This window comes from Odontesthes bonariensis, chromosome 18, assembly GCF_027942865.1.
Source record: "Odontesthes bonariensis isolate fOdoBon6 chromosome 18, fOdoBon6.hap1, whole genome shotgun sequence".
NCBI lineage: Eukaryota > Metazoa > Chordata > Actinopteri > Atheriniformes > Atherinopsidae > Odontesthes > Odontesthes bonariensis.
Window position 1 is genome coordinate 32,736,047 of NC_134523.1, and position 26,885 is coordinate 32,762,931.

Here is a 26,885-nt window from a genome sequence, read left to right on the forward strand (position 1 = left end):
TAAAAAAGTTGTCCTCTGTCTGTCTTTCAGAAGAAAGTCAGACGACAGTCTGGTTTCTTCTCCTCCAGTTAGTAACCGATTAAAGTTAGACGGCAACCCGTCCCTGGATGGGCTTTGAGAAAAAATGGTCTGAGGAGGCTGAAGAAGAACTGCGGGGACGATTTAAGTCCACGGAGTGGAGATGATGCTAATACCATCACTGAGCTTGACTCGGTGACTGTAAGGTGCTTCCCACTTACAGACCCTGAATCATCATCAGTCAGCTGAAAAAGCTACTAAACATCAAAAAGAAAGCCTTTAGGGAGGAAAAACAGTTATTTAGGACTGTTGAAAACAGCTGAAGAAGATAACAGAAAATAATATAACAGAGAGCAAGGAGGTGAACAGAAATATATCTTGAGACTCGGGACCTTACAATCACTGAGCGAGTTGGTAACCTCGGAGTGTTGATAGACTCAGATCTGACTTTCAGCAGCCACATCAAAGCTGTCACCAAGGCAGCTTTTTACCACCTCAGAAACATCAACAGAATTAAAGGTTTCCTCTCCCAAACAGACCAGGAGAAACTTCAACAATTCAGTTTTATTTATATAGCGCCAAATTACAAAAAAATCTCATCTCAAGGCACTTAAATAATGTAGTCCAATTCGAGCTAATTGGAGTTATATTCATTGTAATGGTAATCCAATCAAATCCAATTAATTCAATTCAAAATAATCCAATTCATTCATATAGAGCCAATTCAAAAACTATTTCCTAGCTAAGGAAACCAACAGATTGCACTGAAACTTTTTCTTTTTGGGTCCAATCTCCCGTCCTGAGCGTGCCTGAGGCGACTGTGGAGAGAAACGACTCCCTTTGAACAGGAAGAAACCTCTGGCAGAACCAGAACCAGGAAGGGTGGCCATCCGCCTCCACCAGCTGGGGTTTGAGAGGACAGAAAAGAGGGGACAACAAACACTGTAACACCATTCAAAGGATACCTGTTGGAACAGGGAAACACGAGTTAATGACCACAATAATATCACATATACATAAAGAGAGTAAAGTGAGGAAAGGTGTGACAGATGAGGCCCCCCAGCAGTCTAGGCCAATGGCAACTTAAAGCTGCAGTCTGCAGGATTTGTTGTTGTCATACGTAAAGTCCTAATTTTTGGCATTTTAAGAGTTTACATGATCTATCAGAACGCTTGAAGTTGAAAACGGTGACCTCCGTAGTCGCAAAATGCAAGAAATGCTTATTTTTTAACCTAAAAATAAAAAGTTATTCAACTTCCTGTCCCGCCCCATCAAAACACATGAGAACTTGATGCGCGTACACGACTCCTCATTCATCAACTCACCTGTCATTTGCGATCATGGAAGACACAGTAAGTAGACTAGCCCGTAATGAAGTTCAATAGTCTACATAAATAAGCGTGGGGACGAGCCTACCTTGTATCGCGCGTGCACAATCGGTGATTGACAGGCAGCAGAGCCCAGCTCGTAACCTGATTGGTTACCTTTTACCGGTCCGGTCTACAATTTTGTAAACAAACCTGCTGGCTTTGGAGGGACCTAGCGGGACATATAGGGGACCTAGAGAACTCATTTTTTTTTGTATAGGAGTATTTAATGTACTACTTTCAGAATCCCTGGACAGTTCCAGGCATTATGCTTGAAAAAGAGTTGCAGACTGCAGCTTAACTATGGGATGTTTCAGGATCACCTGAGCCATCCCTAACTATAAGCTTTATCAAAAAGGAAAGTTTTAAGCCTGGTCTTAAAAGGTTGTTGAAGCAGGGAGACATCCAAAACCTGCAGGACAACGACCTTGGAGGACTGGATGTGGACGTCCCTGATCTAGAGTAACTATATAGCTAGATAATTTCTCCCTGAAACGCTCAGGTCCAAAGATAACGACTTCAGTTTGTCTGAGTTTAGAAGCAGACAGTTCTGAGTCATCCAGGTCTTTATGTCTTTAAGACATGCTTATAGTCTGACCAACCTATTGGGTTCATCTGGTTTTATAGATAAGTACAGCTGAGTATCATCAGGATAGCAATGGAAATTTATGCCATGCTGTCTAATAATGTTACCTAATGGAAGCATGTATAAAGTGAGAAGAATCGGTCCAAGCACAGAACCCTGAGGAACTCCATGACTTACTCTGGTGTGTGAGGAAGATTCTTCATTTACAAGAACAAACTGAAATCTATCAGATAAATATGACTTAAACCAGCCTAATGCAGTTCCTTTAATCCCAATAACATGTTCAAGTCTGTGTAATAAGATACTGTGATCGACCGTATCAAATGCAGCACTGAGATCCAACAGGACAAGCACAGACACAAGTCCGCTATCAGAGGCTAAGAGGAGATCATTGGTAACTTTCAGCAGTGCTGTGTCTGTGCTATGATGCACTCTGAATCCTGACTGAAACTCTTCAAACAGATTATTTCTGTGGAAATGATCACAAAGCTGAGCTGCAACTATTTTTTCAAGAACTTTAGACATAAAAGGGAGATTGGATATAGGTCTATAATGAGCTAACACTTCTGAATCAAGAGTATGTTTTTTAAGTAAAGGTTTAATTACAGCAACCTTAAAAGTCTGAGGTACATATCCTGTCAACAAAGACAGATTGATCAAATCCAATATGGAAGTATTGATTAATGGGAAAACCTCCTTGAACAGTCTGGTTGGGATTGGGTCTAAAACACAAGTTGATGGTTTAGAAGAGACTATTGCTGTCGTTAGTTCAGAGAGATCAACTGGGCAGAAGCCGTCTAAATACAAATCAGGTTCTAAAGATACTTCTAAAGCTGCTGTACTTGATGATACATCACAAGATGTACATGCACTATGGTTTGAGAACCTTCTTCAAAACTTATGAATTAGATCAAGTTTCTGTACTATTAAAGTAGATGCAGAGCAAAACGATGGCTTCCAATATTTCAAAGCCCTGAAGCAAGAAAAGTCAAACTGATTTGGTTTTGGTTTTTATAAAGCAACCCAGAAAAGATGCTGTGGGAAACTCTCCTGGACAGTGAGTAGAGCTCTGGGACAAACAGCATGAAAAGCAGCAGCTGAACATCGGGTCTTCGCTGACCCCCAGTGGATAGAGTTCTCACTTTGCTCCAGTGCTTTACAGATAGATTATGCACTTTTGATACAGTTATTGCCCTTTGTGACAAAGGGAATCTGGCTTTATTCCACTTTATCAAAGTGTCTGCCCACTAAACTCAACATTAACAACTTTCTTTTTTAAAGGTTTTGATGGCTCCAGTGGCCTTTATTTGAGAGTAGCTGGATGGGAAACAGGATACAGAAAGAGAGAGGGGGGAACACATGCAGCAAAGGGCCACAGGCCAGACTTGAACCTGGGACGGCTGCGATGGGGCACAGAGCCTCCGTACCCTCCTGCTCATCCCAGCGAGCTAAACTGTACATTAACAACCTTCATATCCTGTTTTAAACTTTCTTCTTTGAGAGGGTCTTTATAAACGCTTGATATGTTTGCCACAGATTTGTATTTATTTGTAGTTCTTGAATATCTAGATTTAACCTTACTCATTCCTTTTTGTTCAGCAATTTGTTACATTTATACAAAAAGTGCCATACACATAACACTATTATTGGTGTCATTTTGTATCTTTCCAGTTGTGCCTGTATTTGGCAGCCCATTGTAAGAGGCAACACATTTGCACTCCTACACTGCAAGGGCACCGGACCTAAGACTTTCATAATTCAGCCTGACCCAAGTCACAGATTCTTCAACATCCTAAGCTGAACATATCATTGTTGCTGCACAGTTCTATGTTAACTTCTTTTTGCAGATGGCACTCGCGCTGCATAGCTTAAAAGTTTTGTACCAAGTTTTGTACCCTTCTGATGACCGGCAGAAGGACATTAATAACGTCGCATCTAAACTTTAGCGAGTTATGTTTTCTTTATATGCCCATTATCTCAGCTTGCAGGGACAGATAGTAGCACCTGTGGCTAAACACATTTCTGTTGTCTTTGTTTTGTAACCTAGTTTACGCTGCAAAAATTCTTCCTGATTTTGGGATTTGTCATTCAGTACAATTCAGTTCAATATAGTATCATCGCAATCCAAACAACATTCATATAGTATACTACATTTTAAATTAGCAGGACAAACCTAGTCCATACACAAAATAACCAGTACTGCTCCTCAGACTGTCTGGCTTTAAGAATATTCAGGTTGTTAGATCAATAGAACTCACTCTTCTGAAGAGCAGAATCTGGGTCCACCAATGGCAGTAAGCAGTCATGACTAATCAAATATCAACCACAAACTATGTGCAAAAATAGCTTTAAACAAATGTATTATCATTGCCAAACCTTTCCCTTTAAGAAATGGTCTTGTGTACTGTGGTAATTAACTTCTTTATCATCTGAAGTATGAGAAAACGTCATGTACAACAAAATAACAGTTTTTGTGTTTTTATAGGAGGAAACTTTCTGAAACCTCGAATGCACCTAATTATTAATCCTATTATAGAATAGCTAATTATTCCTTTGTGTAAAAATATATAAAAGCCATTACAATCAAAAATTATTTTTTAAGCTTTCGAGACGAATATTACTATGTGGATGATGAAAAGTGTGTCTACTAACAATACTAATGATGATTTTCAGTAGATGTCATTCAGCACCAGAAAATAGCATTAAAACCACTCAAATCATTGGGACACAACAGATACATTAGATGGTGAAAAAACCCTGAAAACAGCAAACTATTACACTGAAAGGAAAAGAAAAAAGTTTTGCACAAACCATGATAACAACTCATGAACCCAATTCATTTTGTGCTCTAATAAAGTTTTACATTTGTTAAATAGTTCAGGTTTCCTTTTCAGAGCACAGAAAAATAAGGAATCTGCTTTGATATGTTGACCTTGATGCAAGGTCACACATGCAGGTGACCGGCCCAACACTGAAGCCAACAAAGCACACGTCTGTGTGTGTAACAAACGTCTATAAAGTGACTGAGAAATGAACCATTGCATTAACACCGTCTGTGTTTACGCTCCTACAGCATTTACATCAATGAAAGAGAGTTTCTATCACTGCAGAGCATCATTCCACAGTGAGGAAAACCAGCACATGCCTCCAAACCTTAACCTGAAAAAATCATCAAATCTCATGTTGCAAATGTGTAAGAAAAAGCTTTACGATGGAATGTGTAGTAAAAGGAATCTAAGGAGTGTATTAGGAGTGGCATTTGTGCTACTTCACCACATGTAAAACAGTATTTTGTGGAAGCTTTCGTTTGTAAAGATGTTCCTACATGTCAGCAGATGATGCAATAGAACTTTTTGTTGCAAGCAGACATGTGCCGTCAGAGGAAATGAGCCAGTGGATGCAACTTCAAAATAAAACGTTGTGCCAAGATTTTAGGATATCTGTGTGAGCAGAAATAAAGACATGATCAGGGGCGATTTTAGGATCTGGTCTTTAGGGGGGCCCAGCCCCCAGTGCTCACAGAGGCACATTATTTATCACTAATTGAGGCGAACTAGTACATTTATAAATTTTGGAGCCGTATTAGTTTTGCTTTGAGTAGTGTTTTCCCCTACAACATTAAATTTTGACCTCTTCATTTCAAAAGACTGTGGCTTGACAGGGATAACAGTGAGCCTGAGACAAATATTGAAGATAACTCAACATTTATTTTGGGAGTAAAGAGTTAAAACAAAAACAAATGCTAGAAAATAAATAAAATGGCCACTAAAATAATGCATCCTTGAGCAAAAAAAAAGTGTTTTTGCATAATATAATATTTTAAAAATGTGCTGAGCCAGGGGGTGCCAAGCTATCTCACGGTGGGGCCTTGGCACCACTAAAAATACTCTAGCCTCGCCCCTGGACAGGATCAAAGTAGATTTTTACCTAATTGTAAAATACATAAATAGTTAACATTTCTGTTAAGATTTTTCATCTTCACCATGTTGCACATTGCTTTGAGACTAAATGATCAGACACTTCTGTCCATAGCTGCCTGTATGTCTGCCTGTGGGAGGAATGTTTCTGTGCTTTTATTTTACAGACAGTCCGCACTTCCGGTCCGCCTCAGTTGCATCACTCTAACCTCGGATATAAACCAGGTGTCACCACAGTTCCAGCAGTCGTCTCTGGCTTGTTATAAGAAGAAAAAGGTAAGTGAATGAGTTTAGACCGAATGAGGAAGTTGGGGGTCCTTTTCAGTCTCTTCAGGCCCCAAACTTCCACGTGAGCTGACCTCTTAGCAGAATCTATTCGGAAAAAAGTTTGAATTGAACGCGCTCTGATTCCATAAAGTGTACACTCATCTAAATCATTATTGAGGAGGTTTTGAGACTTCGATATGGCATAAATAATAATTCGGCGTTCCAGTGGACCGGCTTCGTGTTAAAAAAGTATAAAGATATCAGATAAATCCTGATGTTGCTGCCCCACGAGCGTAGAGCTACGAGACGGAAGATAAGGATGGAGGGGCGGTTAAAGCCAGCCGGTTAGGCACGTGGAGCAGAAGCATGTGGTGGGGTGGGTAGGTGGTACCGATGTGTTCAGAGCTTTGGTTCAGATTTAGTTTCAGTTTTTGTGAGCTGATAGCCAAAAGTTAGAAGTAGAAAGTTGATTTCCTGGAAGGTTGAGATCCAAGGGAGTAACTTTGATTTTGTCATTGGTGGGGACACAAAAGTGCTCCACGACAGTTTTTTTTTTTTTTGCATTACCAATCATAAGTTAATGGCATGCAGATGCTATATGTTAACGAGCCATCCTAATGTTTAGGGAGTTGGTCTTTAAATCACAGGGTTGCAGGCTCAAATCCCACGATTAGGCTACCTCTGTTTACATCCCCATCCATGACTGGAGTGACCTTGAGCAAAACAACTAACCCAACATTGCTCCAGAGACTGTAACCAATAATGTGTTCTTATAAGTCGCTTTGGATAACAAAAGTCAGCTAAGTGTTATGTAATGTAACTCATATAATGCAGGGTATCTGCACATTTTTTATCAACAAATTTAATGACTTTTAAGACCTTTTTAAGACCTCTAAGAATAAAAATTAAGACCATTACCACGGCAAAAATATATATAAAAACTACACTCTAGGCTGTTCGGTGTTGAAAAAAAGTCCAGTGTGAAATGTGTGCTTCAGTGATACTGAATCAGTGTGTCAACATGATCGCATAAGATTTGAACGCACAAGGCAACACCACACACCACAGGACAATCGTGCCCAATTGTTACACCTCTGCGAAGGAGCGTGTTTTCGCTGCCATTTGTCTGTCTGTTTGTCTGAGGCTCTGAGCAAAATAAATCCATAATTGAACCTAATTTTCGAGTTATGTCTACTGTGCTTTTACAACTAGCAAAACGATTTTACTACCCAAGTTAACTTAAACCAGAACTTTGGACAACTCACGTGAAGCACAGACTATGGACAGTGACTTTGCATTGCATAAACCACACGACAAGTATCTCCAATCTTATCAAATAAATAAAAACGAGCACAGACCGCTCATACAGTCAATGGCATGTACCCATAGAAAAAATACACACTCACACACACATCACACAACCTGACTATCGACTGCTAACAACCATGATCAGTAACCTACACAAATCCAGACACATAATGGCTCGGCGGCCAGCAATTGGATAAACCAATGAAGTGAATCAATCCTGTGAAAGAATGAAAACAAGTGAATGAAACCTGCACTCACCCATTATGAAGTTAACTGCCAGCCCTATAATCTTGCCCCTGCTCAGCCAACTCCTTGACGTCGGGTATGTTTGGTAACGTTACTGCGGCTAGCATTAGCAACGAGGCTGCTAGGCTTGCTAAATCGGTAAGCATTAGGCTACTGAAGAAAGCTAGTCTTTTTAGCTTCGTTATATTATCATCTTTCTTCTCGGCTATAAGTTAACCTTTGTTTACGGCCACTGGCCCTAACCTGACGCGCTAGCTGTCAAATCACCGGAAGTTTTCACCGGAAGTACTGGCGCACACACGAAAGTTCGAACGCCATATTGTGCACAGAGCAATAGAAAATCGTCTCTCCAGACATATCTTTCTTTCATTTCGCCCAGATGAAATTTAATGCCACTCTTCGAAAATCGGCGAAATTTAAGACATTTTAAGACCTTAAAAAAAGTATTTTTTATTTAAGACTTTTTAATACTTTTTAAGGATCTGCGGAGACCCTGAGTAGGGGGCTGAATATTGGTAGGGACGTGACCCTAGCGTCCCTACCCAAAATTACGCCCTTGTTGAGATCCCACGTGCCAGTTCACAGCCGACTTCATTTATTCATTTGTGGAAGAAAAAGTATGGAATTATTGAAACGGAACGCTCAATTAGATCTTACAAGGAAAATATTTTCTTCAGGGGCACAGTTAGCATCGTGTCTGCTGCCCCGGGTTTCTTCCCCGGAAGTGATGTCAGGCGTCCAGAGAAGGTGAAAGTAGGGATCATTGATCAGTAATGACTGAAAAGATAAACATGCCACCAAGAAAAAAAGATTATACCAACAATCCTGGCTGGTCAAAGCAGGATCCACATGCACAGGCAGAATACCCTGAGACAACACCATGATCATGATCACAAGCATTCACAGTAACTATATTATCACCAGGACAAAATGTCTCAGACCTTACTCTGTATGGTTTTGTCTCTTTTATTGGAAGATGAATCACTTGAAATATGAAGCAGAGAAAGTATGTGATCATAACTGAACACAGAACTTCCATTCTCAGGTCAGCAGTGCAGTTTGTCAGATTAGATCGATTCATTTCAGCTCACATTCCGATTCACTGTATTCTCATTCTTATGTGTACATAAAAACCAAAAGAACACTTTAAAAAAAGTCATTGCAAACTTAGCAATTATCAGTTAAAATTAATATTGCAATACAGTATTTAAAAAACGTTTAAGTATTTAACTTAAAAGTTAAAGTGCATAGAGGGGGCAGACCGCCGGGGATTGCTTTGCGTTTAGCAGTCTAACAGCGGGCAGGAAGAAAGTGTTTTGAGGTTGAGAGGTCCTCGTTCGGATGCTCCTGTATCTGCTCAGTCTCTGCTCTGCTGTTCCTGAACCAGGAAGAGATGCAGTAGGTTAGGGCGCTCTGGATGGTCCCTTGATGGGCTCTTGAAACAGGTGGGCAGAGCAGCTTGGCAGAGAGAGATGTTAAAAATATCCGTAAAGACTTTAATGCACCTGCACTAGGGCTGGGCCATATGGAGGAAAATGTTATTACCATAGGTTTTTCCATATTGATCCATCTCGATTCTTATCTTGATATGTAGTTTTTGCAGATACTGCCTGTGTGAGGGGCATCCTGAAGCTTGAAGAAACAAGAGAATCACTGAAACTTCACGATAAAGTTTAATAACAGGAGGGCCGACAACTGGCAAAAGAACATTCAGAGCAGCGCTCTTTAGCAAGTGCAAACTAAGTGGCTGGTGGTCACTTTTCACTATTTTTTCCAATTTTTTGAATTTGTAAACAACTTAAACACTTTTTAATAATAATAATCTCAAATATTAGCACAAAACTAAATGGTTAACATGTGGATCACACCCTCTGACACATTAAAGTGCTAAATTGTAAGACAAACTAAACCATTCTAGCAACATTATACCTCCAGAGGTTTTTTGGAGGTATTGAAAAATATAAAAATAAAAATATTTTAAACTCGTTAGGTAGGTTTTACACATCATTTGTAATTGCAAACATGAGTCATCTCCATTTACAAAATAATACAAGCAAGCTTTTACTTATTGAAACATTGTAGTATAAACTAACAGCTGGCTGGACAGTGAACATCTCAAGTATAAAAAGAGTAAACATGGCCCTGGAACAAAAACTACCTGAAAAATGAAAGTAGAATGAAATCTGAGCCAAAATTGCACAATGTGTAAGCATAGTAAACCAGTTATAGGTATTCTTGGGCACTAGTGAACATCATTTACCCCGTTACAGGTTTTTTGCAAGAAAGACAAGGCTGTCCACCAAGTCTGGCTTTAAAGCTGCTCTATGGCAGGACACGATATTTCCACTTGTACTAAAAGCACGCTCCGAGGGTGAGCTGGTGGCCGGAATACGGAGGTACCGCTTTGCTAGGAAGCTCACTCTGGGGTATGTTGTGGAGTGGGTTTTCCACCCTGCCAGGGATTGGTCTCACTGTCTGCTGCTGGAGCTAGCAGCTAACTTTTCAGTTCAGCCTCAACATCCTGCTCATCTGTTAGACCAGAGGGAGAAACCGAGCAAGGCTTCCTGAAAAAGCTGCCCAGTGTCTTCTTCTGCATTTTGGCTGGTGGAGCTGAAGCTGTAGCATCTGCCCCGCCTCCGCCCAATCTGGATGTGAGAGTCACCCAGGGTCTGTGCCACAGCTCTGAATTTCACAGCCTCTACCTTGTCACCTTGGATGTAGCGGGTCTTGAACCGAGGATCAACGAGGGATGCCGTGCTAAGGAGGTCATCAGTGGCAGCATCATCATATTTTCCATTTAAGTAGGTGGTGATAGTGGTTTTGATGGCCTTGGTTAGCTCTGTGTCATGCTCTTCTGGCTTTAAGACCTCCTTATTGAAGAGCTGTAGGACCGGTTTCACACAAGAGACTGAATGGGCTTCACCAGAGAGGGCATCGGTGAACTCAACAAGGGCCTTGTGGATGGACTCCAAGACCTCGATGTCTTGCCATGAGGGAGCCAGATGCCTTGTTTTTCTATCAGCAGATAAAACCTTGGAAATGGCCTTCTCTTGCTCCAGTACTCATGCTATCCTTGCATGGCGAGAGCCCCACCTAGTAGGTGATTCTGTTATCAACCGGTGCTTAGGTAGGTCAAGCTCCATTTGTGCAGCTGCTAGTTCTTTCTTCTTTCTCCATGAGAAAGAGAAGGCACCAACCACTTTTTTGCACACACCCATGGCTCTTTCTATTCTCTTGTCTCTCACACTTCCCTCTGTAGATGATAAAGGTAATAATTATTTAAAAAAATAGTCTGTCTTATGATAATAAATCATAACATTGCCATGACATCCTTGATATGATAATACACTTAGACTACACTGGTGTTGTCCCTGTTTTTCCTCAATTTAAGTTGAGTACAGTAATACAATTAACTCTAAATTCCAATACATCATAGCCTGTACATTGGTAAATTGAGAGATGTAGAATGTACACTGTTGTGTACATTATGTTTTCAGACACATTCCTCATTTTATTCTGATTTATACACATCAGAAATGACCTCTGACCAGGTGCCACGATTACTTAGCTACTGAGTCCCAGTTACCAGTTTTGAGAAGATATACTTTAAGAATAAATCATATCAATCATTATAAGAATAGGTAAAAAATTTACATTACTTTCGCCTTTATGGACAACAGTAAAAAAAATCATTGCTGAGAGCTATTATTGGAGCTGAAAATATAATGTTGGCATAAGTATTTCCTTTGATATCATCATGAACCTACCAAAGGTGCAGCCAATGACCAAAGCACTGCAGCCGGGTCCAGCCTTAGAGGGAAACAGCTTTGACAATGTTTGCCTCATTGTCTGTTGTGATGCACACCGGTCGGTCTTCCCTAAGGCCCCAGGATTTGAGTGCATCCTTCAGTCCCCGGCTGATTATTTCCCCAGTATGGTTCTCTGGAAAGTATACCGTCTGTAAACATTTGCTATGCAGAGCCCACTCCTCGTCAATAAAATGAATTGTGAGACTCGTATATGGCCCAGATGTACGGCTAGACCAAAGATCGGTGGTGGTGGCAAAGCATTTTACATCCTTAAGATGAATTTCAAGCTTATGACGGCATTCATCATAAAGCTGTGGCAGAGCCGTTTGCGAGAAGTACTTCCTGCCAGGAAGCTGGCACCTGGGGTCCAACACTTTGATCAGTTTCCTGAAGCCGTCCTTCTCCACTGTGCTTAGGGGCATAATATCTTTAACAAGGCAATATTGTTATATTTTTGCTCCGCTTTGACTGCTTATCATATGGGGCAACGGCTGCAAAACACGTCTGGATTGACTGTTGTTTTCTGCTAGCGACGCTAACAGCAGGGGGAGTGGGTTAGCTTGAGCCGCAGAGTCACACTCTGCATAAGCACTGGGATGGTGCCGTTTCAGGTGAAAAAAGAATTGGTTGTGTTTCCCGTCCTGGTTGGTACCAACTGCCGGCATATTTTGCAGATTGGCTTTGTCTGCTCCTCGTTGCCTTTCACATATCCAGACCACGTCCACACAACTGCCAACGCGTTTCCTTTTTTTATCGAACATTTCGTCGGACTCAGGTGTGGACATGTCGTCGCCTTCGTAATCTGCATTATTATCGCCTTCTTCGACCCCAGTTTCACTCATTTTCTCCTCCTTTTTCCAACTCCTTTTTTTTTCTCTTCTCCCTCAGTCTCTCTCTGCAACTGCAGCCATGCTGCTCACAACAGGGAAGTGGGCGTGTCCTACCTGCAGCAGTTATTTATAAAGTTCTAATTTACAAAAAAGTCATATCAGGGCAATTACAGAGAAAGTAAACTAGTCCAATACGAGTCCAAAAAAATCCTGATCATTATGATGGTATTCATCTAGTCCCAATTAATGAAAAGGAGCCTGGCCAAAAAAACCAACAGATCACATTCAGCTAGATTCATCCCTGCCCTGGGCATGCAGACCGTGGTCGGCGACGATGGAAAAACTCCATGTTGATAGGAAGAGACCTCCAGTGATGGAGCTCAAGACCACCCCAGCCAATCCAAACCATAAGCTTTATCGAAAAGGAAAGTTTGAATTCTAATATCAAAGGTGGGGCTCTTAAAGTTGTGCTTAAGGCGCTTGGCAGGCAGTAGTGTAACTGACAATGTGCTGTGACTGAGCGGAGTCTCCTTTTGACTTGTTTCCCTTTGCCCATAGAAGGCAAAGCTTTGTCAGTTATTCCTTGGCACTGGCCTAAAGTTTTAGTTTGAATTTTAGTTGTTTTAGATTTATTTTTCTGTTGTCCTGTAATCAGACTGCATACTAATCAACAGTATCTGCCTCCTCTTTCCCCCCCATCCTCCACAGGTCTGAAATGTGTGGTATCTGGGCATTGTTCGGCAGCGATGAGTGCCTGTCAGTTCAGTGCATGTGTGCCATGAAGATCGCTCACAGGGGCCCCGATGCTTTCCGCTTTGAAAATGTCAATGGCTTTACCAGCTGTTGCTTTGGCTTCCACCGTCTGGCAATTGTGGATCAGCTGTATGGTATGCAGCCCTTGCGGATCAAGAAGTTTCCTTACTTGTGGTTCTGCTACAATGGAGAGATTTACAACCATCACACGGTAAGACATGCTTTCTGCTGTTCTGTGCCAGTTTTAGTTGACTGACAGTTTTTCCCCCAGATGCAGGGTTTACATCACCGTGGATGAAATGTTTGCATGGATTGGTAAAATTGTTCAACGGAATTTTAAACATTTAATTCGGGTAAATTCGATTAAGTTTTATTTATTTAGCTTCATTCAACAGCAAACGTCATCTCAAGGCACTTTTTAAGATGGAGTCCAATACAAGCCAATTGAGACCAATTCATACATTCAGAGCCAATTTACATATAAAAAAAAAAAAAAAAAAAAAGGAAACCAACAGATTACACTGAAACTTCTCTTCAGTCCAATCACCCATCCTGAGTGTGCACAAGGTGACAGGGGAAAGAATAAAAACTCCCTTTTATGTGTATGCATTTGGCAAATGCTTTTATCCAGAGGGACTCACACTCAGACTGGTAGTGTAAGGGGGGCTTGCCTAAGGACTTCTACTGGAGGTAGTACCTTTCATACAGGGGGAGGTCAGGATTTAAACCCCAGTCACCCACATGAGGGGCAGCAATCTCACCACTACACTATCCAGTCACTTTTAACAGGAAGAAACCTCTGGCAGAACCAGAACCAGGAAGGGTGGCCATCCGCCTCCACCAGCTGGGGTTTGAGAGGACAGAAAAGAGGGGACAACAAACACTGTAACACCATTCAAAGGATATCTGTTGGAACAGGGAAACACGAGTTAATGACCACAATAGTGTCACATGTACATAATATCATATGTCCATGGAGAGGAAAGAGAACAGAGTGAGAAGAGGTGCATCATGGGAGGTTCCCCGGCAGGCTGGGCCTATAGCAGCTTAATTATGGGATGTTTCAGGATCACCTGAGCCATCCCTAACTATAAGCTTTATCAGAAAGGAAAGTTTTAAGCCTGGTCTTAAAAGTGGAAAGGGTGTCTGCTTCCCGGACATTTACTGGCAGCTTATTCCACAAGAGAGGGGCCTGATAACTGAAGGCTCTCCCTCCCAAACTGGCAGCTTATTCCACAAGAGAGGGGCCTGATAACTGAAGGCTCTCCCTCCCAAACTGGCAGCTGGTTCCACAGAGAGGGGCCTGATAACTGAAGGCTCTCCCTCCCAAACTGGCAGCTGGTTCCACAGAGAGGGGCCTGATAACTGAAGGCTCTCCCTCCCAAACTGGCAGCTTATTCCACAAGAGAGGGGCCTGATAACTGAAGGCTCTCCCTCCCAAACTGGCAGCTGGTTCCACAGAGAGGGGCCTGATAACTGAAGGCTCTGCCTCCCAAACTGACAGCTGGTTCCACAGAGAGGGGCCTGATAACTGAAGGCTCTGCCTCCCAAGCTGGCAGCTGGTTCCACAGAGAGGGAACTGATAACTGAAGGCTCTCCCTCCCAAACTGGCAGCTGGTTCCACAGAGAGGGGCCTGATAACTGAAGGCTCTGCCTCCCAAACTGGCAGCTGGTTCCACAGAGAGGGGCCTGATAACTGAAGGCTCTCCCTCCCAAGCTGGCAGCTGGTTCCACAGAGAGGGGCCTGATAACTGAAGGCTCTGCCTCCCAAACTGGCAGCTGGTTCCACAGAGAGGGGCCTGATAACTGAAGGCTCTGCCTCCCAAACTGGCAGCTGGTTCCACAGAGAGGGGCCTGATAACTGAAGGCTCTGCCTCCCAAACTGGCAGCTGGTTCCACAGAGAGGGGCCTGATAACTGAAGGCTCTGCCTCCCAAACTGGCAGCTGGTTCCACAGAGAGGGGCCTGATAACTGAAGGCTCTGCCTCCCATTCTACTTTTAGAAACTCTGGGAACCTCAAGTAAACCTGCAGTTTGGGAACGAAGTGCTCTGTTAGGAAAATATCTTACAATGAGATCTTTAAGATAAGATGGAGCTCGGTCATTAAGAGCTTTATATGTAAGGAGAATAATTCATAAAATGCATAAAAGAATACATAAAATCCTGTTGAAACAAAAGAGTGTGATCAATGTCTTCAAGTAACAAATGCATGGAGCAGTTTTTCTGCATCACTCTGAGACAAGATGTTCCTGATTTTAACAATATTACCAAGATGAAAGAAGGCAGTCCTAGAAACTTGTTTTATATGCGAGTCAAATGATCAATTCTGGTCAAAAATAACTCCAAGGTTCCTCACTGTAGAACTAGAAGCCAAGGAAATACCATCTAGAGTAACTATATAGCTAGACAATTTCTCCCTGAAGCATTCATGTCCAAAGATAACAACTTCAGTTTGTCTGAATTTAGAAGCAGACAGTTCTGAGTCATCCAGGTCTTTATGTCTTTAAGACATGCTTGTAGTCTGACCAACCTATTGGGTTCATAAATCTATGCCATGCTGTCTGCAGCATTGTCCATTGACATTGAAATGTACACAACAATCAAATTGCAGGCTGTGTATTGTTGATTGTAGCAAGCGATCTCACATCTTGCTATGACTCATGAAATGTTTTTCCATTTTCTCAAGCTGATCTTTTTGTTCTTTCAGTTGAAGAAACAGTTTGACTTTGATTACCAAACTAAAATGGATGGTGAGGTTTTGCTCCATCTCTATGATCGTTTTGGCATCAAGAAGATGGCTTCTCTCCTGGATGGTGTCTTTGCTTTCATTCTGCTGGACACTGCCAACAGAAAGGTCCATATAGGAAGGGATACGTATGGTGTGCGGCCCTTGTTCAAACTCCTCACAGATGATGGATTCCTTGCAGTCTGTTCAGAGGCCAAAGGTAATAGGCTAGTTTCTAACCCCAACTCAAATCTTGCAACTTTTTTAAGCTTGAGTTATTATTGTTATTATTGTTATTATTGATTAACTTGTTATTTTGATTACAGGTCTTACAGATATCACCCATTCAATGGCCACGCCAGCCAACATTGTCCCCTTTCTCCCTGGGCACTTTGAGGTATTTGATTTGAAGCCAAATGGCAAAGTTAAATCTATTCAGATGGAGCAGTTTCATTGCTGCACTAAAGAGCCTGCTCATGCCATGTATGATACTGTGGAGACACTGTCTGTTGGTAAGAAACTGTCCATTTCTTTCTTTATTTACAAATGTTGGCTCTTTATATGGTATCAAAAAGAAAATTGCATCTCCACAGGTTTCGATGAGGAAACTGTGAAAAGCAACATCAGAACCCTGTTTGAAAATGCTGTGAGGAAACGCCTAATGGCTCACAGGAGAATTGGTTGTCTGCTGTCAGGTAACGTCTACCATTTCTGTCCCCAAGCAATTCCTGTGGCTGCTTCATGAGAGACTGTCATAAATACTGGGCTGACACAGGATTCTCTATTGAAATACAAGTTTTCTAAAAATGCGAGAAAAACGTCTATTTTAACCAAAAAGTACCAACAAAGTTATTATTGACCAGCTTAATTGTATTTGGAGAATTAAAAAAAAAAAAAAAAAGATAAGTCACATAATCGAGCACGAGCAGTCTCCATGAGTCATTTGACTAGAAAATTGTCCCAGCCACTTGGAATTTCAAGTTGGTGGCCATTTTTCAACATGGCCACCACCTTGGTATAACAATTAAGTCATGTAATTGTTTGGTTGGCAATATAGGCATGAAAATTGGCATGGGCAGCCTCCATGTGTCACTTGACAAGAAAATGCTCCCAGCCACTTGAAATTTCAAGATGGCAGCGATTCTTCGAATTTGCCACCTGGATCTTTAAATGATATATTTTCTCATGTTAGTTTGAGTTCCTAAAAAGTGTGTTGTTTTTTTTGTTTTCTTTTTACTGTGTTTTGTCTAACTCCTCACCCTTGACCTGTCCGATGTGGTAAAACCTGCCAGGAGTTGCCTCCTAACGTCGTAGCTCTCAGGGTTCAGTGAAGTACACAAGCTCCCTTACCACGACAAGGTAACAGTCACAGGGCAGTTTTTTTTGTTTGTTTTTTAAGGCCTACACAAACAGACAGTTACGTTGTCAAATGAATACTAAGGGATGGGAAAACAAAAAGGAAGATTAGTAAAATAGCACAGCTGTGGTGCTGAATGGACAGTGCTCCAAAAAAGAATTGAGCAATTAGTAGGGGCAACTACACAGACATGTGCAAGTGAGTCCATATCTGAAGCACTTACACCTTCCAGTACATGCCTTGGCACACCTGCATTTGGTCAACTCCCAACAACTCTCTGCAATAGGTGGAAGAGGAGTCCAAAAGATTTTCCACTCCTCATCTTTTTTCATCCATCCTCAGTCGGATGGGCTTGGCATTTCCGGTTGTTGCTTTAATGCCTGTCCCCACACATATCCAGCTTCATAAGATGCACATTTGGCATGCTCCTTGAGTGCTGCTTTAGTTGGTGGGATCAGGTCATATGGTCTTTGTTTTCTGGCAAAGAGATCAAGCCTCGCCTCATTCACAGTTGTGACATCGCTGGATCTGTCATACATTAGCACAACGAATCTCTCCAAAGGTTGCAGGTCGCTGTCATCCACTGCAAATGTGTTTGAGACCTCATCACAAACCCATGTTTTCAGGCCTACTTCTTTGATTTGCCATGGAAGGCTGGCACAACATCCCAACCACTGAAGGAATGGAAGAAGAGGATACCACGTGTTTTCTCTGGTCCTGTGGCTGAAACCGCTTCATGTATTGGAATCCATCTCGTCTTCTCTCCTTTGCTGAAAGTCACCCACATTTTCTCAAGGCCAAGTTGCATCAAAGAGGGCATAACAGAAGTGGCTATGACTACAATATCTGTGTCATTGGCATCGATCATTACAGATTTGTGTCCTTCATTCACTGCATGCTAGACATGTAGAAAAATGCGTGTGTCTGCCTCTTCATGACTACATGGGGCTACTGCATCCAGGTTAGCAGCTTGATTGCTAACAGCATGGTACCCCTTTGTTACAATGACTATATTGGCTGTTTTCATGTCTCTAACTTTATCAGCTACAAAATGAAACAGTTCCTGGTTGTTGTTTTCATCCCGTACGAAGCTTTGCCGGTTTGATGGAGTTTTGCCTGTGCCTGTTACTCTCGTTCTGATTGCTTTTCCCTGTTTTGACCTGGCCTCAGACTTCAGACTGGACTGCCAGTATACATCGAACACAATGTCCGTTCGCTTGTATACATGGCTGTATGTCTCTATTCTTGGAAGTATGTCAGTCCTTGCATACTCATCAAATGTCTTGGGTGAACGTGGTGGCAGTGTGTTCACCATAGCCGATCCATTCACTGTGAGGACATCTGATTCTGGCTTTTTTCCGGCAATGCCACTTTTGCTTGTAGGATATCAGACGGGTATGATTTGGTGCATGTGTGGAGTTTCCCATGACCACAGAGAGGCGGGAGCTGATTGGTTCTCATGCATGAAAAACTCTTCCAAGTCACACTGCCGGTTTTGGCAAGAGATAAATAGTCTGGAGAAAAGTTGGTAGGCATCCTTAAGGACCTTCATCTTGGCATTAGTTCCACTGCGAGCTGGCTCATGCCTGAAGAAAGATGTCACATTCTTTCTGATGAGCTGGTAGAAAGAGCTCTGACCGCCAACACACTGTAGATCCGTCATGAAAGACTGAATTGTTCGACCAAGGTAGTGACCATCTTGAAAAATAGCCGCCAACTTTTCTTGAAATTTTAAGTTGCTGGGACAATTTTCTTGTCAAGTGACCAATGGAGACTGCCCATGCCAATTTTCATGCTCGTATCTGCGCTAGGGATGGGCATAATTAATCGATTAATCGATGATTGATCATTAAGAATTTGGTCGACGAAATTCACTTTGTTCGACGAACCGAATGTTTTTTTTTTTTTTTTTTTTTAAACAATCCGAATGTAGGTTATTAGTGCACGTCCTCAAACAATGCAATGCATTTCCCTGTGCCACCGACAAAATATGGGCAGCAGGGGGCAACATTTCACCATTACCATGCCTTGCCTAATGCGAGCTTCCGTACGTCATCGCCTAGTTCTAATCATGAAGAGGTCGCGGCGAAGTGTGGCGTGGGAACATTTTCGTTTAGAAAATGACATAGTGCACTGCAATGCAAATTACAAATACAATTCATCGACTACTACAATGATGTATCACTTAAAAAATGCGCATCCAAGCCTTGTGATAGACGGTGGTGGTTCATCTTTATCTCAGCCTAGCATTGACTCGGTGTTAACACAGAGCAGAAGGAGCTGCAGCGCACATCGAGCAGAGAAGATCACCGAACTGATGGCGAAGATGATTGAAACTGACATGCTCCCCATCAGTGCCGTGGAGGGCAAAGGTTTTCAGGACTTAGTACAGTTTCTGGAACCCGAATACACCATGCCGTCAAGACGCACCGTGACGAGGCGGATCGAAACTCATTACAAACAGCGGACGCAGGAGCTGGCTAGTAAGTTGACATTGGCCGGGAAAGTGGCTATAACAACTGACTGCTGGACCGCATTAACGTCGGAGAGTTACATCACGATCACCTGCCACTATATCAGCGATGACTGGAAAGTCAACTCGGCTGTTCTGCTCACCGAAAGCCTGCCAGGGCGGCATACAGCTGACCACCTCGCTGAAAAGCTAAACGAAGCTGTAGGGCAGTGGGGTCTTGAAGGCCGAGTTATTGCATGCGTTCACGATAACGCAGCCAATATTGTTGCTGCCAACAATGCTACCAGAGTGACCTGGATTTCATGCCCTTGCTTTGCCCACACTTTACAGTTGGCCATCAATGACGGGTTTGCACTGTACTTACATCGGGTAATATCAGCGGCCAGTAAGCTTGTTAGCCACTTTAATCACAGCACAGCAGCAACCACAGCACTGCAAAAGAAGCAAGAACAGATGGGGCTCGCAACTCACCGGCTTATCCAGTCATGCAAAACACGGTGGAACTCCGTGTGCGAGATGTTCGATCGGCTTGTGGAGCAGCGTTGGGCTGTTGTCGCTGTGCTATCGGATTGAAACGTAACCAAGCTTCAAGATGCCAGGGTGCTGGAGCTGAAGGATGAGTATTGGCAGTTGATGGAAGCCGCGCAGCCTGTGCTGTCAGCGCTTAAATGTGCCACCACAGTTATGTCTGCCGAAGAACACGTTTCCATTTCAAACATCTATCCGGTTACCTTTGGGCTCGTCAATATCCACCTCCTTCGCAGTGAAGAAGACGCCCCCAGACTCGTCGAATTCAAGGAAAAAGTGCGGTCCTCCCTCATCAAGCGAATGCATGTAAGTTTAACTGTTTTGGAAGCCTTAATTTGTGTGATATATCATATGATATCCGATTAAATGACCATTGTTAGATTTTGACTAGTTACACCGTTTGCTTAGCCTATCTGCTGCGTTATCTAGATTCTAGAGCAATTTGTAACTTTAATTTTTATTTTCTACGATATACAGGCGCAGTCTGAGTTTGTATCATCCGTCAGCATGATGGCAACGATGCTGGACCCACGCCACAAGCATTTAGGCTTTCTTTCACCAGCACAGAGAGTGGTTGCCAACGCAAAACTGGTTCACTTGGCCACGGAAGTGGGGACCAGTGAAGAGGAGACTGCTCCACTGGATGGGGACGAGGTTGCGTCTGCCTACGCAAACACTGGTGCTGCGGGCTCACAGTGCCATGTCTCGGCAATGTCACTGCTTCTTGGAGATAACTATGCCACTCATCACGAGACTGGCATCGATGCGGAATTTCAGAACTACCTGCGGGAGACACCGCCACCACTGGGTTGTAACCCAACCGACTGGTGGAGAGACAACGGAGTTCGGTTCCCGAGGTTGGCGAAATTAGCGAAGATGTACTTGTGCATCCCGGCCACGTCTGTCCCGTCCGAACGGGTTTTCTCAGCGGCAGGACTGACGGTGACCAGAATTCGGTCACGTCTGACACCCGAGCATGTGAATATGCTCATATTTTTAAACAAAAACTAAACTGGCGTTGTGATGTTATCCTTATACATATCTTGTATATCCGGATATAAAGGCCTTCCCTTGTTGCGTGTTCTTATTAAGCAGCCTACGTTTCCACATCTTTTTTGTTGTTGTATTATTATTATTATCAACATTAATTTATTTTTGAAAAAAAAAAAAAAAAAACAGTTCCGTTATGTTGTCTCTGCCTGAACACTGAACAAAGCACATATTTTTAAGTAACAAACGCTTAGGCCTATAATAGCCTACTGGCACCTTGATATAATGGGACGTTTAGGCAAATTGTCCTTGTGAAGTAGTCTTCTCGATATCTTTCTCATTTTACTGTCGTTATTTATTTTTTTATTTTTTTGGAAAGAAATGGCTGATCCGTTATGCGTCTCCCGTAATTGTCTCTGGCTCGCAACTTGAAGCCTCACTCGTTTGCGCTCTGCGCACTAGTTCACGTTTAACTTGTCTTGGTAATCACTTAACACTTGTCTTGTTAATAAAAAAAAACATCCTCGAAGAAAAACTGTTTTTTTGTATTATTTTGCTATATAAGAGTATAGGGCATGATGGGCCTAATTATGCTATTTTTTAATATAAAAATGTTAATGATTAATCGATTATTAATCATTAATTCTCCCGACGATCGACGAAGAAATTTTCATCGAATGCCCATCCCTAATCTGCGCCACTATTTGATTTCACCAAACATTTGAGAAAATCGGTTCGGGCTTGGTAAGACGGTTCATAGAATGTACAAGTAACAGTTCTGGAGGATTCTCCAATCAGATCAAACTAATGACAGGTGTGGGTGTCAGGATTGGGTGAAACAGATTTCTGTACCAAAATTCAAAGAATTGATCAGTTTAAAAAAAAAAAAAGTATTTCTTGAAGCAGGATTGCAAAGAAATTCGGTCTTTTAGCAGTTGCAGTTACAGTATTGTGAAAACAGGAAGTCTGCTGAAACACCAAGGTTTGCAACTGCAATTGGATCGTCGAGTCCTTCAAGCTCGCAGTCAACACGGCATTTACAAACCGTCGTTACAAACCGTCATTACAACACGGCGTTACAAACCGTCATTACAAACCAGTCTGAAACTGTATTACAGAAGCAGGAAGCTGAATATCAACTCCGCTGCATTATGAATAGGAAAGCCAAACATGTAGCACAAACTGTTGAGCTGCTGAAATCTTGTATTCATCAAGAATGGACACAAAGTCGTCTTGCAAACCTCCAGCAAAATTATCCTCAGTTCCCAAGCAATAAAAAGTGTCATTTTAAGAAATTGTGATGTAACAAAACTGTAAACATGCTTCTTAACTTAGTGTCCATCTGAAGAAGATTTCAGTCTTGATTCATTTTAGAAAATGTCCTTATTTTTTCTAAAAATTGGGTGTGTAAATTGTAAACCCAAACTGAGCTTCTGCCAAGCTAGAAGTTAACTGCCAACAACATCTGTATCATAGTTTATGCACAAGACAAATATTGGCTATATCAGATCAAATTCAAGCTAGCAGTGTATGATTTTATATTTGTGCCTCAACGAACAATGAGAAAAGTATATTGTACAAGTACACAAATCCTATTTTGAGGGAAAATGAAATGCGAGCTGGCAGAACTTGTAGTTGAGCAAACACGACTCCATTCTGCTGATAACAGACACGTGCTTGTGCATGTTTGGAGTGATCCGCATCACTCGGTGCCCTCACAAACTCTTCGCTCAGCGAGTCTCATTGTGGCTCCGCTCAAACTGTGCACATTGTTACAATTGTAGCACAAAGTGAACCAAATTGGGGGCGATACATTCTGATTGGCTGCTTCAGGCTCCAATTAGATTGCAACATCCCAGAAGTACGAGCAAACAACATGAGGATGGAAGAAGCTTCTCTGTCTGAGAACGCTGGATGAAAACGCTTCTTCAGTTTGATTGTAAATGTTTTTATTTTCCACTGATATTAAATTATGTTTCTTATTTATGAGTGCACTCAAAACACGATCTGTGTGCCTGCACAGGATATTTTTCCTGTGCTCCTTTCCCATTGCTCGCTCACACATATACTTTAGCCGTAAGGCCATCTGAACCCTTGACAAATTTCCCTGAACATGTAATCTACCTTTGTGGTGGCAGAAAAAGTTTGTGCTCAGAGTTATTTCAACAGCTTATTTATTTCTGAAGTGGTGCTTATTCATGTTGCAAGGTGGCCTGGACTCCAGTTTGGTTGCTGCTACGCTGGTGAAACTGGCAAAAGAGAACAAGCTGCCATATCCCATTCAGACATTTTCAATCGGATCGGATGACAGTCCCGATGTCCTAGCTGCTCGCACGGTCAGTCCTGCACATTATGTCCCGGTGACTTTGAAGACCCGTGTGGGTTTACTGTGGGCTGTAAAAAGCATTTTGTTGCGTTTTTATTGGTAAATGGCTGTGCTCTTTTGTCAGGTGGTAGCTCATATTGGCAGCGAACACCACGAGGTGAACTTCACCGCAGAAGAAGGGATCCAAGCCGTCGAGGATGTCATCTTCCACCTGGAGACCTATGACATCACCACCATACGTGCCTCTGTTGGTAAGTTGAACAGCTTTGCTCACTCTTATTCACAGAATGAAGTGATCCATGAAATGGCTTTGACTGCCCATCCAGGACATGTACAGGTTTCCCCTTAAATCACTGCTGTGTTTCTCCACCTGGATGCTTAGTTGTTATATTACATTACATTACATTACATTACATTAAGGTCATTTTGCAGACGCTTTTATCCAAAGCGACTTACAATAAGTGTGTTCCACATCGGTATCAAAAGAACTTCAGGTCACAAGAAATCATAAGTGCATTTCCTTCCAAAACCAAACAGCTAAGAGCAGAACTAGTGCTAGAGTAAGTGCGATAAGTTAGGTACCTAGAAAAATAGGGAAAAAAGACAATTTAGAAAAGTTGTTGTCATGCTGAAAAGTAAAACTCTATTGATCTGGAATGAAATTCTACTTTATTTGCCCCAAAGGGTAATTACAGTGCCTTGCGAAAGTATTCGGCCCCCTTGAACTTTTCAACCTTTTGCCACATTTCACGCTTCAAACATAAAGATATAAAATGTTAATTTTTTGTGAAGAATCAACAACAAGTGGGACAGAAGCATGAAGTGGAATTAAATTTATTGGATGTGTCAAACTTTTTTTAACAAATAAAAAAACTGAAAAGTGGGGGGTGCAATGTTATTCGGCCCCCTTGCGTTAATACTTTGTAGCGCTGCCTTTTGCTGCAATTACAGCTGCAAGTGGCTTGGGGTATGTCTCTATCAGTTTGGCACATCAGAGACTGAAATTCTTGCCCATTCTTCCTGCTGTACAGCTGGAGCTCAGTGAGGTTGGATGAGAGCGTTTGTGAACAGCAGTCTTCAGCTCTTTCCACAGATTCTGGATTGGATTCAGGTCTGGACTTTGACTTGGCCATTCCAACACCTGGATACGTTTATTTGGGAACCATTCCATTGTAGATTTGGCTTTATGTTTTGGATCATTGTCTTGTTGGAAGATAAATCTCCGTCCCAGTCTCAGGTCTCTTGCAGACTCCAACAGGTTTTCTTCCAGAATGGTCCTGTATTTGGCCCCATATATCTTCCCATCAACTTTGACCATCTTCCCTGTCCCTGCTGAGGGAAAGCAGGCCCAAACCATGATGCTGCCACCACCATGTTTGACAGTGGGGATGGTGTGTTCAGGGTGATGAGCTGTGTTGCTTTTACGCCAAACATATCGTTTTGCATTGTGGCCAAACAGTTGGATTTTGGTTTCATCTGACCAGAGCACCTTCTTCCACATGTTTGGTGTGTCCCCCAGGTGGCTTGTGGCAAACTTTAAACAAGACGTTTTATGGATATCTTTGAGAAATGGCTTTCTTCTTGCCACTTTTCCATAAAGGCCAGATTTGTGCAGTGTACGGCTGATTGTTGTCCTATGGACAGACTCTCCCACCTCAGCTGTAGATCTCTGCTGTTCATCCAGAGTGATCATGGGCCTCTGGGCTGCATCTCTGATCAGTCTTCTCCTTGTTCCAGATGAAAGTTTAGAGGGACGGCCGGGTCTTGGTAGATTGCAGTGGTCTGATACTCCTTCCATTTCAATATGATTGCTTGCACAGTGCTCCTTGGGATGTTTAAAGCTTGGGGAATCTTTTTGTATCCAAATCCGGCTTTAAACTTCTCCACAACCGTATCTGGGACCTGCTTGGTGTGTTCCTTGGTCTTCATGATGCTCTCTGCACTTTGAACAGAACCCTGAGACTATCACAGAGCAGGTGCATTCATACGGAGACCTGATTACACACAGGTGGATTCTGTTTATCATCATCAGTCATTTGGGACAACATTGGATCATTCAGAGATCCTCACTGAACTTCTGGAGTGAGTTTGCTGCACTGAAAGTAAAGGGGCCGAATAATATTGCACGCCCCACTTTTCAGTTTTTTTTCAGCGAATACTTTCGCAAGGCACTGTATTTCATTCCAATCAATGCAAGCTTTCATTATAAACACGTATTGCTGCAGGCTGGACGGACCTTCCTAAATCTGTCATTTCTGCATCGGAGCTGAAGAAGCTGATTACATTGAGTTGTTTCAACACAGTGTTCTGAAGAGGATGGGCAGTGTTGTTCTTTATGTTAACCAGCGTGTGCAGCGTTGTTCATTTTAAAGTCGGCACAGAACAGTCCCCGACACAGGGGTCAGTCCCCGGCACAGAGCGGTCAGTCCCCCGGCACAGAGCGGACAGTCCCCCGGCACAGAGCGGTCAGTCCCCGACACAGAGGGGTCAGTCCCCCGGCACAGAGCGGTCAGTCCCCCGGCACAGAGCGGTCAGTCCCCGGCACAGAGGGGTCAGTCCCCCGGCACAGAGCGGACAGTCCCCCGGCACAGAGGGGTCAGTCCCCCGGCACAGAGCGGACAGTCCCCCGGCACAGAGCGGTCAGTCCCCGACACAGAGGGGTCAGTCCCCCGGCACAGAGCGGACAGTCCCCCGGCACAGAGCGGTCAGTCCCCGACACAGAGCGGTCAGTCCCCGACACAGAGGGGTCAGTCCCCCGGCACAGAGCGGTCAGTCCCCCGGCACAGAGCGGACAATCCCCCGGCACAGAGCGGTCAGTCCCCGACACAGAGGGGTCAGTCCCCCGGCACAGAGGGGTCAGTCCCCCGGCACAGAGCGGACAGTCCCCCGGCACAGAGCGGTCAGTCCCCGACACAGAGGGGTCAGTCCCCCGGCACAGAGCGGTCAGTCCCCCGGCACAGAGCGGACAGTCCCCCGGCACAGAGCGGTCAGTCCCCGGCACAGAGGGGTCAGTCCCCCGGCACAGAGCGGTCAGTCCCCCGACACAGAGCGGTCAGTCCCCCGGCACAGAGGGGTCAGTCCCCGGCACAGAGCGGTCAGTCCCCGGGCACAGAGCGGACAGTCCCCCGGCACAGAGCGGTCAGTCCCCGACACAGAGCGGTCAGTCCCCCGGCACAGAGGGGTCAGTCCCCGGCACAGAGGGGTCAGTCCCCGACACAGAGCGGCTGTTCTTCATCAGTTTGTTCAGTTTCTGAGACTCTCTGATGCTGCTGCAGAGCAGACGGAACACTCCGCCACAGACTTGTGGAAGACATGAAACGTTTTGATGCAGACATCGAAGGACCAAGGTTTCCTCAAGATGTTGTGGATGGTGTTGTCCAGGTGA

At 43.2% G+C, this 26,885-nt stretch overlaps 1 protein-coding gene across 1 annotated transcript in view; it reads left to right on the forward strand.

Moving 5' to 3' along the window:
* The first annotated feature begins 6,089 nt into the window (after positions 1–6,089).
* asns (asparagine synthetase) overlaps positions 6,090–26,885 on the forward strand; it is a 30,889-nt gene continuing 10,093 nt past the window's right edge. Inside the window, exons 1-7 of the mRNA XM_075449055.1 lie at positions 6,090–6,164; positions 13,057–13,312; positions 15,809–16,046; positions 16,153–16,338; positions 16,420–16,521; positions 23,383–23,510; positions 23,625–23,751. Of these exons, the coding sequence (XP_075305170.1) occupies positions 13,064–13,312; positions 15,809–16,046; positions 16,153–16,338; positions 16,420–16,521; positions 23,383–23,510; positions 23,625–23,751 (1,030 nt within the window). The 5' untranslated portion in view covers positions 6,090–6,164; positions 13,057–13,063. The remainder of the gene's footprint in view (positions 6,165–13,056; positions 13,313–15,808; positions 16,047–16,152; positions 16,339–16,419; positions 16,522–23,382; positions 23,511–23,624; positions 23,752–26,885) is intronic.